Genomic DNA, 17,097 nt, shown 5'->3' with positions numbered 1-17,097 from the left:
AATTAAAACTCCTTTTAAAACTTAACTAGCCATGTTATTGTTTTAGTTTTTCAAGACAAGAGTCTCTCTACTCCTAGCTGTCCCGAAATTGTTCTGTAGACCAGGCTAGACTCAAACTCAGAAATCCACCTGTCTCTGCCTCCTGAGTGCTGGGATTAAAGGTGTGTGCCACCATGCTTGGCTCATTTCCAAACTTTTCCTCCCCAGACAGGGTTTCTCTATGTAGCCCTGGCTGTCCTGGAATTCATTCTGTAGACCAGGCAGGCCTCAAACTCATAGAGATCCTCCTGCCTCTGCTCCTGAGTGCAAGGATTAAAGGTATGCACCACTATTGCCTGGCTTTCATTTTCAGATTTTAACTAAGAAAAATACTGTTGTGATAAGCATCCTAAGTCTGTGGTTTGAATAGATCTGGGCCCTTTGTAGCCCCAAAGGAAGCTCTGTGGTTCTGTTGACTTTATTTGAATGTGAATGTATTGAAGGCAGATGTTTTCTAGGTTGACCCTGGCTATTTATCTGTCTTCCACAGTCTGAGATCTCACTGCCCTGCAGCCACCACTCTGGACTTGTCAACTCACATGTCTTTCACATGGTGCTGATGATGTCAGTACACACTTGAATCTTGCAGTTTTCACGTAGTAGTAGTAGTGTGTTCCTGTGTTCTGTTCCTAATGTTCAGTATTTGGGGCTGGAGAATATTAACTATAGTTCATTTTGCTGGTCTCCAGTTGCAGAACATTATCATTTTAACATTATAACCAACATCTAAAGATGTCTTGGCTTAAAGCTTTTTCCTCTATTAGACTTTTTCATCACTGTTTCTTGGGAGAGTTCTTAACACACATTGGCAAACTGCTTTCTCCCACGCACAGTGCTGCACACCTATAATCGTAGCAATTGGGAAGCGGAGGCAGGAGGATCTAGAGTTCAAGGCCAGCCTCAACTTTGTAGAAAGACCTACTGTGAAGTGTGAGTGAAGGCAGGGAGAGGGGAGAGCACCCAAGTGCATATGAGTGCTGGGGGTCCCCCTCTGTGGTAGATGCAGAAGGCCCTGAGAATAGGTGGGGGAACTGCTTTTTACAGGGTTCTCTGGATCCATGTAGCCACCAATAAAGAGTAGTGCTCTGTATGTATCTTCAGAAACTGAATATTTTAATTTTCCTAAAAGGAATTTTGCTTAATGTAATAGAAGAAATGTGAGCTTGGAATAAAGTGTAGGCACCATTGATCCCAGCTTCTGCTGCCTTTTCTAAACCCTACCATGTGTTTGCTGACCTTTCCAACACAGACATGGGCTACACTGGCCTGTCCTAGACTGTCACCTTACTCTTATTTCCTCTGAAACATGGGTCCAGCTTCTGCAGTATTCCAGCTGTTGCTGACCCATCATAGGGCTCTGGTTCTTCCCAGCTCTGATTCTGGGACCTCTCGGCCGGTTTCATCTTTACCTTACGAAGAAATTGTATATAATATAAGTTGCTCCAACTTATTGCCAGAGTCTGGAGGCAGAAAGTAATTGGAGAAAGCATGAACTCTGTACACAGGGAAGCACAGGTTTGTGTTTACTATCTGTTGGACTGTGCCCTGAGCCTCAGTCTCTGCAACTGTTAAAAGGGGATAGTGGTGCTAATTTTTTTAGGACTTCAAGGATGGCTAGGTAACATGCTGCGGACGTTTCTGGGTCCAGGCAGTAGCTCTTGTAGTTTCTAGCTCCCAGGAGACAAATCTGCTTTTTCTCATCACAGAGCTCTTGATTAAGGAAGCTCTACCTGATGATACAGATGCCAGACAGATGTGTTGTGAGAACCCTGGGAAAGTAGAAAGTTTTCATTGATCATTTGGGGCTGTACCAAAGGAGCCATCAACCCACAAGTTCAGATTCCTGCTTGCCAAGCACTTGCTGTGCAAGGTTGCCGTGCTGTGTCATGGGACTCCTCCAGAATTGAAGTACACACTGTCTATTTACCTAGTCTAAAGAAAATGATGAACAGCCCATTATTGCAAGGCTTGATAAAACAGCAAGCTAGAGAGGTACCCACACAGTGCCCTCAAAGAGGTATATGCAGGAAACTTCCACAGTCAGACTTAGCATTTGTGATGGCCTATGAGGCAGTGGAGACACTTATCAGGCTCTGCTCTTTACCAGAGGCACTGGTGTGGCAGGTGAAAGGCAGTTGGAATGGTGACTGGGGATCGGGACACTTTTCTGGCTCCTGCTGTATTCTGTGCCTGCACCACTTACTCTCACCTCTGGGCCCTTCTCCGTTGCAGCAGGGACCCTGGGTGCAAAGGGCACAAATTTGCACACAGTGGCCTGGCCTGTGAGGCAGATGAGGGTCTGGGCGAGGAAGAGGATAGCAGCTCTGAGCGCAGCTCTTGCACCTCGTCCTCCACCCACCCACGCGATGGGAAGTTCTGTGACTGCTGCTACTGTGAGTTCTTCGGCCACAATGCGGTGAGTGAGCCTGCCTGGGCAGAGAGGGCTGGGCAGCCAGGGGGCAGAGGAGACCCTTTGCTCACGGCAGTGATTGCCACACTGGGACTGAGAGTCCTTGCACCCACATCTGCTTGCTTCAACCTCAAGGCACATTTGTGAGACTGGGTTTTCTTAACATTTTGTTGGCTGTGTTCTGGTGGTTTCTCTTAAGATTGACTTTTTTTCTTTAGGCAAAAGAAAAGGAAGTAGCAGAGAGAAAGCTATGTATGATTCGGATGAGTATATATATATATGTGTGTAATCCCAGAGAAGTGAATGCTTGTGCAAGATGAAGGCAGTGGGGGAGCAGAAAGTTCCCCAAGTGTGGCAGCCAGCTGAGGTCCAGGCCATGAGCACAAAAGGCACCAAGAACGAGGCTCAGATCAGGGTACATGCTGTCCCTAGACGGGAGCGATTCAGAAGTCTCGGAAGGAGAGGAGGAAGAGGCTGCTGGCTAGGGCAGAGCAGTTGAGGATAGGAGACGTGGAAATAATTCAGAATTACTAGTCACCTTTGAGCTAGGAATTGTTATCTTCATTTTAGAGGTGACAAAATTGAGGTTCACAAAGACTCAGTGGCTCACCCAAGGTCATACAGCTTCCAAGTGATGAAGCCCGGGCTCAAATCTGCTTCCCTGGCTCCCCAGTCCTTGGTCACCGAGCCGTCTTCACACCGACCACTGCTTCAGCTCAGAGCCTACTGAGGATGAAGTCATTTGGCCTTGGTGGCTGATGCTAGAGAGAATAATCGTCTGGCTTCTCACCACATACATGGTGCCAGCGGGTGGGAGTGCTATGGGCCTCCCAGGCCTAGGGTGTAATGTCAGCACCTCCCCTCCCCCAGCCACCCGCTGCCCCGACGAGTCGGAATTATACTGAGATCCGGGAGAAGCTCCGCTCGAGGCTGACCAGGCGGAAAGAGGAGCTGCCCATGAAGGGGGGCACCCTGGGCGGGATCCCTGGGGAGCCAGCGGTGGACCACCGAGATGTGGATGAGCTGCTGCAATTCATCAACAGCACGGAGCCCAAAGTCCCCAACAGCGCCAGGGCCGCCAAGCGGGCCCGGCACAAGCTGAAAAAGAAGGTGGGTGTGGGGGGAGCACAACTCTCCTGCCTCTCCTCCCCAGGAGTCCCTCACCCCAAGCCCTAAGACCTCTGGGGCGCGATCAGTGCTGGCTGCCAAAAAAACGTTGGTATGGCTCAACTGCTATGGGAAGGTCTGGATGAATCTGGGAGGCATCAAGGTCAGGGAGAACCTGGGGGCAAGTATTTGGAGAAGGAAATGTCTTAGGTGCAAGCTGCTTGCTCAAGTCCTCCAAGCTGAGGACTTGCTACAGTTGGTCATTTATTCATTCAGCAAGTACTTCCACAAATACTGGGAGCCAAAATGTAACAGTTAAGTTCCCACCAGAGAGAAGCTTAGTCTAGTGAGGAGACTAACACAAAACCGGACAAGTACCAGAGGGAGGGAAGTGCCCATTCTCGCCCAGAAGTGGCTTTACTAGAGGTTGACTCACCATCTGAGTCCTGGGGAGTGAGGACAGATTCATCAGGGGTCCCTTCTGGCAGCAGGCACAGCACATCTCCCAGGCAGTGTGGTCAAGCCACAGCTGGAAGTGGCAGACAGGTGGGCAGGTAGTGGAGGTAGAAGACAGTCTCAGAGCCTGCTGAAGATCAGCTCTGACCAGCCTGCAGGTGAGAGCCTGTCAGCGGGTGGGTGACGTCAGCTAGTGCACTTGTCAAGGCTCTATTTTGATTGCAGTGCGGTGGTGGTACAGAAAGCATGTGGGAAGATGAGGGCAGGGAAGTACGAGACCAAGGGGGAGGTGACTGAGAGTGGGACTGGAGAGATCTGAGGGCAGCAGAAGTGACAGGCTTGGGTATTCTGATGAGAGGGTGACGACACAGTCGGGTGTCTCCCAGTATGCTGATGGTGCTTGTGCCGGAGCCAACATGGCAGTTTGAGAAGGAAGACTGGATGCAGTTGGGCTCACTGACTCAGGTTCCCGTGAGACAGTCAAGTGCAAGTGCAGGTGTGAGACTAGAGTTGTCAGGGCAGAGATGTAACTGAAGCCATGGGAACGAACCAGTCCTCGGTGCTGTTCCTGGACAGCCCTGCTGCTAGATGAGCCCTGAGCTGGATGGCTTGCCACCTGCGGCTTCCTAACTTCGCCTGCCTGCCTCCAGCTGCGTCTTGCACGGTGCCATACACAGGAGCCACCATCTGAAGAGATTTGGTTTGATAGCCAGCCAGTTCCATTTCTTGGGTGGTCAAACAACCCTAGAGCTCTAGAAGGCAGAAGTGATTCTCCATCTTTCCAGCCCAAGGACAACCAAGATCCTTCTGCAGCCTGAAGTAGTGAGCCGAAAGGTCCTGCTGTTACCTTCAGAGAACGGTCAACCTTCCTTTGCTCCCACCCAAAGTTGCTCTCCTGAGGTGTTCAGTAGGTTACAGTGGTCTCTGGCCTCTTCAAGCCGTCCCCAGAGGGCTTGCTCAGTAGTTCCCAGGTCTGGTGTGCTTTTTATAAACCCATGGACCTTTCCTGAAGGCCTGTCACTCCAGGTGAAACACTTGAGATGTTTCCTCCTTTGCAGACACCCTCAGGGAAGTCTCCTGCTGTACTTCCCCTTCCCCTTGCATAGCTCTAGGCTGCCATTCATCACACCCTTCTGCTCTCCAGCTCACTGTCGACTAGACCCAGCCTTGTAGACTAGGACAAACAATACATAGGTGGTCTCGGTATTAGATCAGCCTCCCCTCTGAGGTTCAGCTTCCCTGGTAGGCATGGAGTGATGACTGCTTACTCTCTACCACCTTAGATGGGTAAAGCAGGGCCTTCCCATTCCCTCACCCCACTTCCTTTTTCTTGCCTTTAGGCACTGGTCCCTGCTCCTTTGACGCTGCACCCCTTCCTAAGCCGTCTGCAGCCTCAGCCAGTCTCCTCTGTCCTCTTGATGTTGCCATCTGACCCTCTGTCTTCTCCCCAGGCCAGTCTAGCACTCGCTCACTTGAGCTGAGAAGTAGTGATAAGGAGGAAGTGACCGACACCCTTCTCACTCCTTACTCTCTTCACTCCCTCTGTCACACCTGCTCAGAAAATCGCCTCCCACCCCACCCTTCTTTCCCCGCTACACCCAGAGGGTAGCTTGTGACGGTTATGTGACACTCAGCTAGGTGCTTTCCCACTTGCTTAGCTCTTGTGTTGCCTGGCTGGCCGCTCCCTATCCTTTTATTCCTCGTCTGTCATGCCCATTCACATGGCCCTTTCGTCAGACCTCTGATTCTCCAGCCTCCAGGCTCTCAACTGCCCTCCCTTGTTTTTTAGCAAAGAACTTCACTTCTGTTTTCATCAAGGAAAAAGCCACTGGACATAGCTCCTCATCTAAAGGAAGGGCTGTCCTTCTCCCACCCCAGCCCCTGTAGTCCTTTTTTGCTTCCCCAGCTTAGGCTGCTTGCTCTATTTTCAAAGCCTTTGATTGGTAAACATTGTCTGAGGCTCAAACCCATACTCTAGCAAAGAAATCTGCAGTCTTTCCTCTGGCCTAGCTCCCATCACATGTCTTTGTGCCCACTGTTGAATTTCAGAGGCAGACAGTTCCCGGAAGCTGGAGCCTTTCCTGCTCTCCCTGTTTGCTGCCTTCATCATAGCTGTAATTTTTGACAGCCTTACATCCATGTCCGTTGTTCTCACTTCCCACTCATCACCTCACCAAAGACTGCTGTCCACACCCTTCAGGCACCAGTTTATTGCCAAATCCAGCGTATGTCTTGGTTATGTGCCTGTCAGAGTTGTCCACTAAGCAACCTTTGACATTTTGTTTGTGCACCCCTTTAAACCTTGTCTTTGGCTCCCTGGCTTTCAGGCAAGCAGGGCCTAGGAAGGGGCAGTGGAGTCACCATCTTCTCCATATTTCTCACCTGCCTCTCTGACCTCTTTCTCCTTTTTGAGTTCTTGTCCCTCACCTAGACTTCGTAGAGCACCTCTCTGGAAAGAAAAGCCATCTAGGTAGTCAACACTACCTTGGCATTGGTATCTCTGCTAACTATTGGTTCTCTTTGGGGACATCCTGCAGGTACCTCACACTCAGTATATCATGAAAGAGGCCTGCCTTCTCTATCACCTGTTTAGTAAAGGGGACCACTTCACTCTGTCGCTTGACCTCAGCCCTAGGCACTGTCATGGGAAAGTGCACTGTGACTAAAAGCAGTGAGTGAGCCTTGGAATTGACTTCAGTTTGAAGCTCAGCTTGATCACACTTGCTGTATGACCTTGGGCAAATCACTTAATCTCTCAGCCTCAATTTTTCTATCTATAAAATGAGAATAACAGGAACCTAAGCCATAGATTGTTGTGAGGATGAAATGAAATGATGTATGGAGCGTTGGGCAGAATGCCTGGCCCCTGAGTGCTCGGTTCATGGGGGCCACTGTGGCAGCTGTAGTAGTTGGTAATGTTTTCTGGACATGTGTCATTTTACCTTCTTGACTAACCCCAAAAATCCCTATCCATTATAACCCCATACCCCCAACTCAAACCAGTCCACTTTTCTCTACCCACAACATCTGTTTTTCAAGCCTTCAGTTGGTAAGCACTGATTGCCTCAGGCTCAAACCCAGACTTCTGCAGAGCTCCTCAGGATCCAGCTGCTGCTTAGCATACTAGCTCCATCTTTCAGCCTCTTACTTTTTAGCCTACCTTCCTGCCTCCTAAGATCTCTAGACACCACACCTCCCCTGGCAAACGCAAAACAAAACTTGAGGCTCTAGCTGTACCTCTGCATAATTTTTGCTTCCTAATGATGTGATTTTTCATTTTCCCTATATTTTACACTTGTTCCTTCAACCTAGAATGTGCTCATCTCATTTTTTCCAGGATAATTCCACTCACCCTTCAGTGCCCCTCTAGGAACGCTCTCAGACAACCCAGGCTGGGTTAAAAGCACCTTGGACTTTCTGCCCTGTAGCATTTGACACTATCACTGAATTAAGCAGTCCATTTATATGTATCTCTCCTCCTTGGCTGACTGAAGCTGGGAAACAGAGACTGTGTCTTGTGTCCAGCTTCACTCCCAAAGCTTAGCCACTGCCTCACAGTCGGTGAGCAGATGGAACCGAGAGGTCTGGGGCTTCTGTGCCTTGCCCTGATTTGGCCACTTACTAGCCACCTACCGTGAGCCAGTTTCGCATTCTGCCAAAGTTGAAGTTCATCACGGTGAACTAGGCATTACACTGCAGCAGCAAGGGCAGTGGTGAGGGTTAAAACGTGACCTGCTGCACGGGGCCAGGTTTGGGAGGAGCCGCTGCGCCTTGTGTGCTTTCTCCTTTCCAGTGTTGGTAATGGGGAGGTGCTGTCCATACCAGCGCTTTTCGGGGGTTCTGGACACATAGCAAACATTTCTGTGAGTGAGTAAAAACTTAAAAACTTACCCATAACAACCAGAAGCCAGACTGTGCTGACTCAGGGATACAGGAGAGACCACCCTACGGTCTCCAGTTCACCTGCAAACACTGCTCCAGGCCACATTGCTGCTCACCTGAGTAGGCAGAGTGCTGGCACATGGGGAAGGAGACTTGGCACCAACCCTTACAGCTGTCCTCAGAGCAACTTTTTCTCCCTAAATTACAAACTTGGAAGTTCAAAGAGAGGAAGTGATTTGTCCAAGGAACTCTAAGGAAGGCTGTGCTTAGGTATGTAGTCACTGTTCAGAAGAGATGAGAATACATGCCTGCCCACTGTGTTTGTGCGAATTCTGAGGTGATGGCAAGTCTTCTCTCCCCAGGTTCATTTTCCTGTCTCCCCCTCAGTTTGCAAGTCAGCTGGAAATACGTGAGGTGGTGCTCTGCCATATCCTTCCCATCTGACTCCTAGGTCCCTGTAAAGGCCTCATTAGCCTCTAGTACCTTGCCTCTAGGCAGACAAATGTGGATAGCTCAGCCACAGACTGGTTTCCATTGTCCTGACTCAAGTCTGCCAAAGGTGATTTACAGGACCCAACTTCTTGGGACCTCCTAGTCTTCACCTGGGCTCGGGCTGCTTTTGCATCTTGTTGTGTGGGCTCTGTCACTGATCATGGTATGCTATAGGACACTTTAGATGTGGGCTTGGATATATGGAGCTGGCTGAACAGTGAGAGACCTTTGTTCTTTTTTTTTTTCTTCTTCTCCTTCTTTTTTTGGTTTTTCAAGACCGGGTTTCTCTGTGTAGCTTTGTGCCTTTCCTGGAACTCACTTGGTAGCCCAGGCTGGCCTTGAACTCACCGAGATCCACCTGCCTCTGCCTCTCGAGTGCTGGGATTAAAGGCATGCGCCACCACGGCCCGGTTCCCACTTTGTTCTTTACTCTAGAGTTATTGTCTACTTTGCAGATGAGTCCACTGGTGCCTAACTGGGGAGTGGGTGAATTACTCAAGCTCCCCATGCCAACTCATGCCTAGAAAGCAGATCCTAGCATTCTTAGACCCAGAACTGACACAGGCTCTTGATGGGTAAACTGTCAAAACCCTACCCTCAGGAGCTTATTTGTACTTGTACCCCAAGACTTGATATTGTCTTGGGTTTCATTGGGTTTCATTGTCCCGTCATTCCTGCAGGGTTGAGGACCATGTGGAGATCACCAGTCTCTGCCTTCAGCAAGTGAGTGGCAAAGCTAGGTCCCAGGCTGATGTGTCAGGTGTCATATTGTACCTGGTCACTGGCAGACCTCTGCTGAAACTGCCTCTTCTATTGGCAGGAAAAAGAGAAGGCCCGGTTGGCAACAGAAGCTCTGAAGCAGGTGAATCGTGTTTCTGGAAGCCAGGAGCTAAGGCCTGCCAGGGAGAAGCTCCTAGATTGGCCTGACCAGGAGCTGGACCGAGTCAATAGCTTCTTGAGCAGCCGCTTGCAGGAGATCAAGAGTACCGTCAAAGACTCCCTCTGTGCCAGTTTCAGCATGTGTGAGCTCAACGTGGATAGCAGTGGCTTTAAGGAGGGGGCTGTGGAACCTCAGCCCCAGACTCTAACCCCTTCAGACCTCAACGGCTCCTCTGAGCAACAGCCTGATATCAATCTTGACCTGTCCCCTTTGACTTTGGGCTCCCTTCACAGCCACACATTACAAGCTCCAAGTGAGTCAGTTGCACCATGGGCAGAAGGAAGAGACCCTCACCCACCATGGACAGAGGTGAGGGGCCCCCCTCCTGGTATCCCTGAGAATGGGCTCGTGAGAAGACTCAACACTGTGCCCAACCTGTCCCGGGTGATCTGGGTCAAGACGCCCAAGCCAGGCAACCCTAGCTCTGAGGAAAGTTCAAAGGAGGTCCCCAGTAAGAAACAGGAGCTGTCTGAGCCTGTGGCCACAGGTGGGAAGCCAAGAAAGAGCAAGAGACAGGGAAGTCAAGCAAAGAAGAGTGAGGCGGGTCCAGGCCCCTGGCCTCCAGCCAACCTAGAAGCTCCCAGTGCCAAGAGCCAGATATCTAGCCCCAAGCAGCCAGGCAAGGGCCCAGATCCTGCCAAAGTGGGTAACTGTGCAGAACCTGGAGAGGACAGCCGGGGGAGCCGGCCAGGACCAAGCTGGGCTGACAACCCCAAAACTGACAAGAAGGGTAGTTCCTGGCAGAATTGGCCGGGTGAGGCCAAGGCTCGGACTCTGGAGCAGGAATCTGTGCAGACCCCAGGCCTAGCAAGGCCACAGAGCTTGTCCCAGGGCAAGGGCCGCAGCCGCCGGAGCCGCAAACAAGAGAAGGCAGCCTCCTCCTTGGGTGAGTGCACCAGGAACCAAGTGGCAGAACCCCCACCCCAACCAAGCCACGGGGTGGAGGGCAGTCCCCGTGTATGGGCAGCACTGCTCCCAGCATGACCCCAGAGGCCTGGCCATGGGCACTGAGCCCTCCTGGCTGTGTCTTCCTAGACGATGTGTTCCTGCCCAAGGACATGGATGGGGTGGAGATGGATGAGACAGACCGAGAAGTGGAGTACTTCAAGAGGTAGGTGTGTACTGCCTGCTTTTCCCCTGACTGAGGGGAGATTATGTCCATGCCCAAGTCCCATGTTGTGTTTCAGGCCTGAGAAAGTCTGTGGGGTCCTCACCACCCTTCCAGGCCCCCTATGTAGCCTGAACCCATGGAGCCGCTTGGCAAGACAGAGCATCTGAGGTGCAAGGCATACGGAGAAGGAGCCATGTTGGGACAGAAAAACTAGGGCTTCTTCCAGCTTTATACATTTGTATTTCTTACTCATTTTAGACAGGGTTTCAGTGTAGCCCTGGCTGTCTTAGAACTAACTCATTATGTAAACTAGGCTGGCCTCAAACTCACAGAGATCCCTTTCTCTGATTCCCAAGGGCTTAGGTTTTATTTGTACTTCTTTTCTAGTGGGTCAAGATCTAGGAACAGTCTAGACAGGGAGAGGTTCAGAAATACACAGCCCACTGACCCATGCTGGTAGAGACATAAAAGCATGCTGGTGGCCATCACACCAACCTGGAGGTTAGTGGAGGAGGCCTTTCTGGGAAAGGTGGGTGAGACTGAGCTGAGCTCACCAGGTAAAGTGGTAACAGTGGGGCAGTGTTTACAGAAGTCTGAGGGTAAAAGCCAGCTCAGCAGAGCAAGGCTAAGGCAGAGAAGATGACAGTTTGTGTCTCACAGCAGGTGTCTTGCATTGTCCCCTGGCCTCATGGGCAGTTCTCATGCCTGTCAAACACCTGGAAGCCACAGTGCCTACTTAGAGCCAACTTGTTTCTTTCTTTTTGTTTTTTTAAAGAGTCTTGCTGTAGCCCAGGCCTCAAATTCACAGCAGTCCTGAGTGCTGGGATTACGGTGTACACCACCCCTCTGGGTTCCAGTTCATTTCTGTGAATGAGACAGGTTTTGTCTAGAGGCGGGGTCCAGTGAGGACAGGGGAGAACCTATTACTGTGTTTTACCCATATTTCCTAAACCCAATATAGGTTCTGTTTGGATTCTGCAAAGCAAACTCGTCAGAAAGTTGCTGTGAACTGGACCAACTTCAGCCTCAAGAAAACCACTCCTAGCACAGCTCAGTGAGGTGGAGACCTCAACTGGTACTTGCACCCCACTCCTCCCAAGCCCTGCCACTTTCTGTGCCCCTCTAAACCATCTGGATTCTGGGTCTGCAGAGTAGGGCTCAGGGCTTGCCGTCCCTGCTTTCTTCATCTCTGTAGCAACCATCTGTCCAGGTGCAACTGATGATGATCTGCACCCTGTCCTCTTCTGTGTGTCTGCTCACCCAAGGCCTCTGCTCTTCCATCACATCTCCCTGGTTAGGCCCTCCCTGAATCTTGCTGCTGCTTCTCCTGAAGGTCTGCCTCTTAGGGTGTCATGGCTGGGCCTCCTTCAACCTCCCTCCCGAAGCCTCCAGACAGCGGTAGACTTCATGGAGCTGCACATGCTTGGGCATTGGGCTTCAGTCCCATTTGCTTCCTCAGTGCAGACTGTCTGAATGCCATCCACCTTAAGCAGTGTAAGAGAGCAGCCCCTGGGGAACAGGGAGGGGCAAGTGAGCTAGAGCAAGACCTCCTAGGTCATTGATAATCATGGAGGTGTTAGTGAGGGTTCTTCCCCAGTAGGGCAAGTTCCCTGAGGAACTAGTAGGTAAGCTGCCTTTTGGGAAGAAACTGGCCCACAAGCAGCTCTGGCCTCCCTCCAGCCACCTGCACAAATCCTTTTATCTGAACTGTTGACATATTAGATAATGTTCTGGGGCTGGGTGCCCAAAATTAGAGAAAGCCTCCAGGCTAGGAGCTTGACTGAAGAAGAGATAGGCAGCTTGTACATAGTATTGGGGCCCAAGGCTATTCAGTTCCATGTCTTCTTTTTTTAGTGATTTATTTTTATGTGCATTGGTGTTTTGCCTTTGTGTCTGTCAATGAGAGGGTGTTGGGTCCCAGTTACAGATAGTTATAAGCCACCGTGTGGATGTTGGGAATTAAACACGGTTCCTTTGGAAGAGCAGCCAATGCTCTTTACCTCTGAACCATCTTTCCAGCCCCACAGTTCCATGTATTAATCTTGTGCTGTGTATCAGATCAGGTCTTTCTGTCTGACAGCTACTTAGCTGCCCTCAATAACAGTGGGAGGCTTGGACAGGTGGCCTCATCTCTATATGTATACTCTTAGTGTCCTCATCTGTCTCTATGATCTTCTGCTCTTTAAAAAAATTCGTCTCAGGGGTGAAACAGTGAGCTTCCTGAACCCTGACCAACTCCCCGGGGGAGGACAGACAGAGGCCTACAGCCAGGACAGTCTGCAGAGTTGAGGGCCTGTGCTGTGCATGTGCTGCCTCCAAGTGAAGGCTGTTTCCTTCAGAATCACCTCAGGCTTCCTGTGCTTTGAGGAGTCTGGCCCTCCACCACACCAGGATAACCACACCCCAAGAGCATCTTCGAAGGCTAAGGCATCCTCTTACCTTTCTTCACCACCACAAGAGCAAGGAATAACAAAGACCCCAGGCATTTATCTGTTGCCCCTATGGAAAGAAAAAGGGTCACACCTCCTCACATAAGCCCAATTTTACTGGTTTTCTGGGAAACCTAATCCATCCATCTTCTGCCTTGGCTGATCTCTTCCAAGATAGGAACCCTCCTCCCCACCCTCATGAGTGAGTGTCCTTGAGTCTCTTCTGACAGGATCAGAAGCCTACAGTGCTGGCAGGCTCAGGACCCTAGTCCAGGTTGTTTCCTTGGAACCTGACTAGGAGTCTGAATACAGGACTGGCCTCTACCAGTATCTGTCAGTGAGAGAACCAGCAACCAAGCTCTCACTCAGCCCTGACCTGGACAGATGTGCTGCAGGAATGCCCTCAGGTTTCTCAAATGATTGTCCCAAACCTCAGGACTGGGGCTCTGTCCCTCAACAATTTTAAGCTTCATTTTCCACTGGAAATTTTCAAATTTTCATTCGGGAAGTCTGTTGCTTGTTTTCAGGCCAAGAAACAAAAACAAAACTTATTACCACCTCCACAGGGACCCAGAGCCAGCAGGGTGCTGGGGAGAGACGGGTGCTGTGACCCATCCCCATCCCAGAGCCAGCAGGGCCAGCTGGGGCCAGGGTGAGGAGGGGGTGGGGACAGAGCTGATGCTCACTGTAATTCTGCCATTTTTCCCCCCTCAGCCCTGCCCAGGTCAACTTCTCCAGGTCATCTCAAGGCCCCAACTCAAGCTGCAGATGTAGTTTCTTCTCCGTGTGCCCTTCTACCTGTCTTGACCCTCCCTGCTCCCACCACCCTGACCAACCAAAAGCTGAATGGATGCCATGCTGTGCTGGGGCCTTACAGGACCTCAGCAGAGCCGCTTCCTGGTGCTACGCAGCCTCCACACTCAGAGCCCAAGGACTGGGCTGGCCTGTGAGCCAAGGGCTGATGGTACTGCTGGCCCAACACTGCTCTCTTTGTGTTTTGTTTTGTTTGTTTTGTTTTTTTAATTCTTTACTTTTGATACTGTGAATATCTTTCATGCAGAAAGATAAAGCAACATTTGGACACAGAGTTAGTGTGATGGTGATTTGCTGGTCTGAATGGGGAGTGGGTGGGATATATGTACTCAAACAGAAGATCTGTCTTGGTCACCATTATGGAGCAGTATAAACAATTGGTCATATTTTCACTTAATCCTTAGAGTCCTCCAAGCAATCCTAAATGGGACTGATAGCCCAACAAGACAGTAAAGTAACTACTGAACAGTCTGGACTCCACTGTCCCAGCCCTTCCTTCTATTGGGAGGACCCAGGTACATGAGCCTGGAACATTATATGGGCTGAGTAGTTCAACAGTGGCTGCCTCTCTGGACATTGGAGAAGCTGAGAACCCAGTACTGCTGCTCAGTCCATGAAGCAATTCCAATCTAGTGCTGAAGGCCTAGAGGATTCCTGGAGAGCCACTGATCTTTATTTCTTTTTACTAATTTTTATTTATGTGTATGGGTGTTTTGTCCACATGTTTGCCATGGAGACCAGAGGAAGACATTGAATTCCCTGGGACTGGAGTTACAGGTGGTTGTAAGCTGCCATGTGGGTGCTGGGAATTGAACCTGGGTCCACTGAAGAGTAGACAGTGCTTTTAACTGCTGAGCCATCTCTCCAGACCCCAAGAGAGTTCCTGATCTTTAGTCCATATTGGAAGGCAGAAGAAGCAAGGTTCTGATGTCAGCGGCAGTAGCAGTAACAAAGTAGATGCATTCACCAGTAAGGTGAAAACAGGCAGGCAAAAAGCTTTTCCCTTGGATCTCCTTCTGTCCAGGCTATCACCTAGGAAAGTGCTGCCCATTCTGGAGGAGGGTCTTCACCCCTCAGTAAATCCTTCCTGGAAATGCCTTTACAGACCCATCCAGAGGTATATCTGTTAGTTGATTCCAACATTAACCTTTACACTTAGTTTTCCCCTTTCAAGATGGCCATGTGGATGCAGGCTGAATATGGTGTTCCTCCATCTGTATGAGACCAGGTCTACGAAAGGCCCTGAGGCCTTTGCCTACCTCGCACCTATCGCCATGGCCAATTGAGACCCACTCACACCACACCCAGCACAGTTGGAGCAGTTAAGGGCAAACTGAATTTTTATGAGTTAGGTCTGATTGCCTGCCTAGTGGGAATGAAACATGTACCCATAGACACATGTATAAAGTCAAGGAATCCACTTCCATCTTCCCAATTAGTAATTTAATAGGTTTGTTAAAAATACCTCACATATATTATGTCCAAACTGCCCTAGAGTAGTTATTTTCTATTAAATGCAATTTTTGTTTTGTTTTGTTTTGTTTTTGTTTTTTGAGACAGGGTCTATGTAGCCCCAGCTGTCCTAGAAGTTGCTATGTGGACAGAGCTGGCCTCAAACTCACAGAGAGATCCTCCTGCCTCTGCCTCTGGAGAGCTGTAATTAAGGTGTATACCACCACACAGTGCCTAAATATCTTTTTTGTTCTTTTTTATTTTTTTTAAGATTTATGTGTAACGTGTTTTGCTTACACCATGAGCCTGGTGTCCAAGGTCAGAAGAGGGCATTGGATTCTGTGGAACTAGAGTTACAAATGTTTGTGAGACACCATGTGTGTGCTGGGAATCAAACCTGAGTCCTCTGCAAGAACAAATGCTCTTAACTCCTGAGCCATTGCTCCCTGAATGCTGTTCTTAGGTGAGTTTCCGCGGGTAGCACAGGTCTAATGGTGTACTGTGTAGGCAAAGAGCCCTCCACAGACGGACCCTCGCTCTCTCCCCACCATAGGATAGATGGCGTCGTCATCGTCGTCTGTTACCTTCTAAAGAAAGGGAGCAGGGTACAGACAGCAGGTGAAGCCTTTCTCTGTGTTTGTTAGCTGTGTTTCTCACACTTTGAACAGCTATCTAAAATTCCAGTTGTGCCGCAAATGAAGGTCTGGTCAAGTACCTACAAAGACGTCTGTCTTTGGCATTTGGCACTAGCTCCAAGCAGATGCAGTCACCAGTGAGGTTGTGGCCTTAGTTCTAGCTTCCGCTCACATTCCCCTCTTCCATAATTACTCTTCCTTTATGAATTCCGGGATGGGAGAGGTTGTTTTGTTTTGTTTTCCTTAAGGTAAGTTCTCACTATGTAGTCAAACTTAGAGATCTTCCTGCTCTGCCTTGCTAAGTGTTGAGATTAAAGGTGTGTGCCACTGCATGCCGGTTGTGGTAGTCCACACCAGTAGGCGGAGGCAGGAGGATCACGAGTTCAAGGCCAGCCTGGGCTACACATTTTGCCGGGTGGTGGTGGCGGCAGTGGCGGCACCACACGCCTTTAATCCCAGCACTCGGGAGGCAGAATCAGGCAGATCTCTGTGAATTCGAAGCCAGCATGGTCTACAAAGCGAGATCCAGGACAGGCACCAAAACTACACAGAGAAACCCTGTCTCGAAAAAACAAAAAAAAGATGTGTGCTTTGGCTTTGGTTTTTTTCTTTCAATTCCTGCTCATCCTTTGCATCCTACAAGAAAAGCCATTTGCTATGAATATCATAAAAATCGATTTGCATTGCCCTTGTGATGATTCCATGCTAGGTATTGTGGCATATACCATCCCAGCACTCCTGGGGTTGAGGCAGGAAGATCACAAGTTACTCAAAGCAAGTCAATAGGTTCTGTCTTCTCTGTGGCCTGTCCTCCGCTCCCTCTTTGGCACTACCGCATGGTGATCAATGCTGCTGTACAGATACAGGCTTACAAAGGGGCGGCCAGCACCACTGCTGTCCTTCCGTAAAGTGGATCTGGACTCTGACAACCTAAGTCCAGACTTCTTTTCACCCTCCCTCCCTCCCTCCAGCCACGGAGATCTCTGTGCCCTGAAGAATTTGTACTTGCTGTACACACTCAGCCTCCTTCCTGTTCTCCTGGTGGTGATTCCTCACTTCCGCAGAAGCCCAGAGCGGTGTCTCCAATCAGCTATGTCTAGTTTCCCAGGTGGTCACTCAGATTTATGTCATTTACACATACAGGGAGGGCCTCGGTTAAAAAACACTGCATGGCGGTGGTGGCGCACACCTTTAACCCCTGCGCTCAGGAGGCAGAGGCAAGCGGATCTCTGTGAGTTCGAGGCCAGCCTGGTCTACAAAGTGAGTTCCAGGACAGGTGCCAAAGCTACACAGAGAAAACAAAACAAACAAACAAACAAAAACCCAAAAAC

At 49.9% G+C, this 17,097-nt stretch overlaps 1 protein-coding gene across 15 annotated transcripts in view; it reads left to right on the top strand.

The window, feature by feature from the left end:
- The window catches only part of Fam193b (family with sequence similarity 193 member B), a 35,300-nt gene extending 21,347 nt beyond the window's left edge, over positions 1 to 13,953 (top strand). For 10 of the 15 annotated variants that reach the window (XM_076573410.1, XM_076573415.1, XM_076573414.1 and 7 more), the window contains 6 exons: positions 2,272 to 2,455; positions 3,320 to 3,559; positions 9,207 to 10,212; positions 10,362 to 10,437; positions 11,399 to 11,512; positions 13,581 to 13,953. In XM_076573410.1, coding sequence (XP_076429525.1) covers positions 2,272 to 2,455; positions 3,320 to 3,559; positions 9,207 to 10,212; positions 10,362 to 10,437; positions 11,399 to 11,495 — 1,603 coding nt within the window. In that variant the 3' untranslated portion in view covers positions 11,496 to 11,512; positions 13,581 to 13,953. Of the gene's footprint in view, positions 1 to 2,271; positions 2,456 to 3,319; positions 3,560 to 9,206; positions 10,213 to 10,361; positions 10,442 to 11,398; positions 11,513 to 13,580 lie in introns of all 15 variants that reach the window. The other 5 variants (XM_076573411.1, XM_076573416.1, XM_076573417.1 and 2 more) reach the window with 3 other exon arrangements.
- The last annotated feature ends 3,144 nt before the right edge of the window (positions 13,954 to 17,097 follow it).

The sequence above is a fragment of the Peromyscus maniculatus genome, chromosome 5, assembly GCF_049852395.1.
Source record: "Peromyscus maniculatus bairdii isolate BWxNUB_F1_BW_parent chromosome 5, HU_Pman_BW_mat_3.1, whole genome shotgun sequence".
Classification (NCBI taxonomy): domain Eukaryota; kingdom Metazoa; phylum Chordata; class Mammalia; order Rodentia; family Cricetidae; genus Peromyscus; species Peromyscus maniculatus.
Note: the sequence above shows the minus strand (reverse complement) of the source record. Positions and strands in the feature narration are given on the sequence as shown.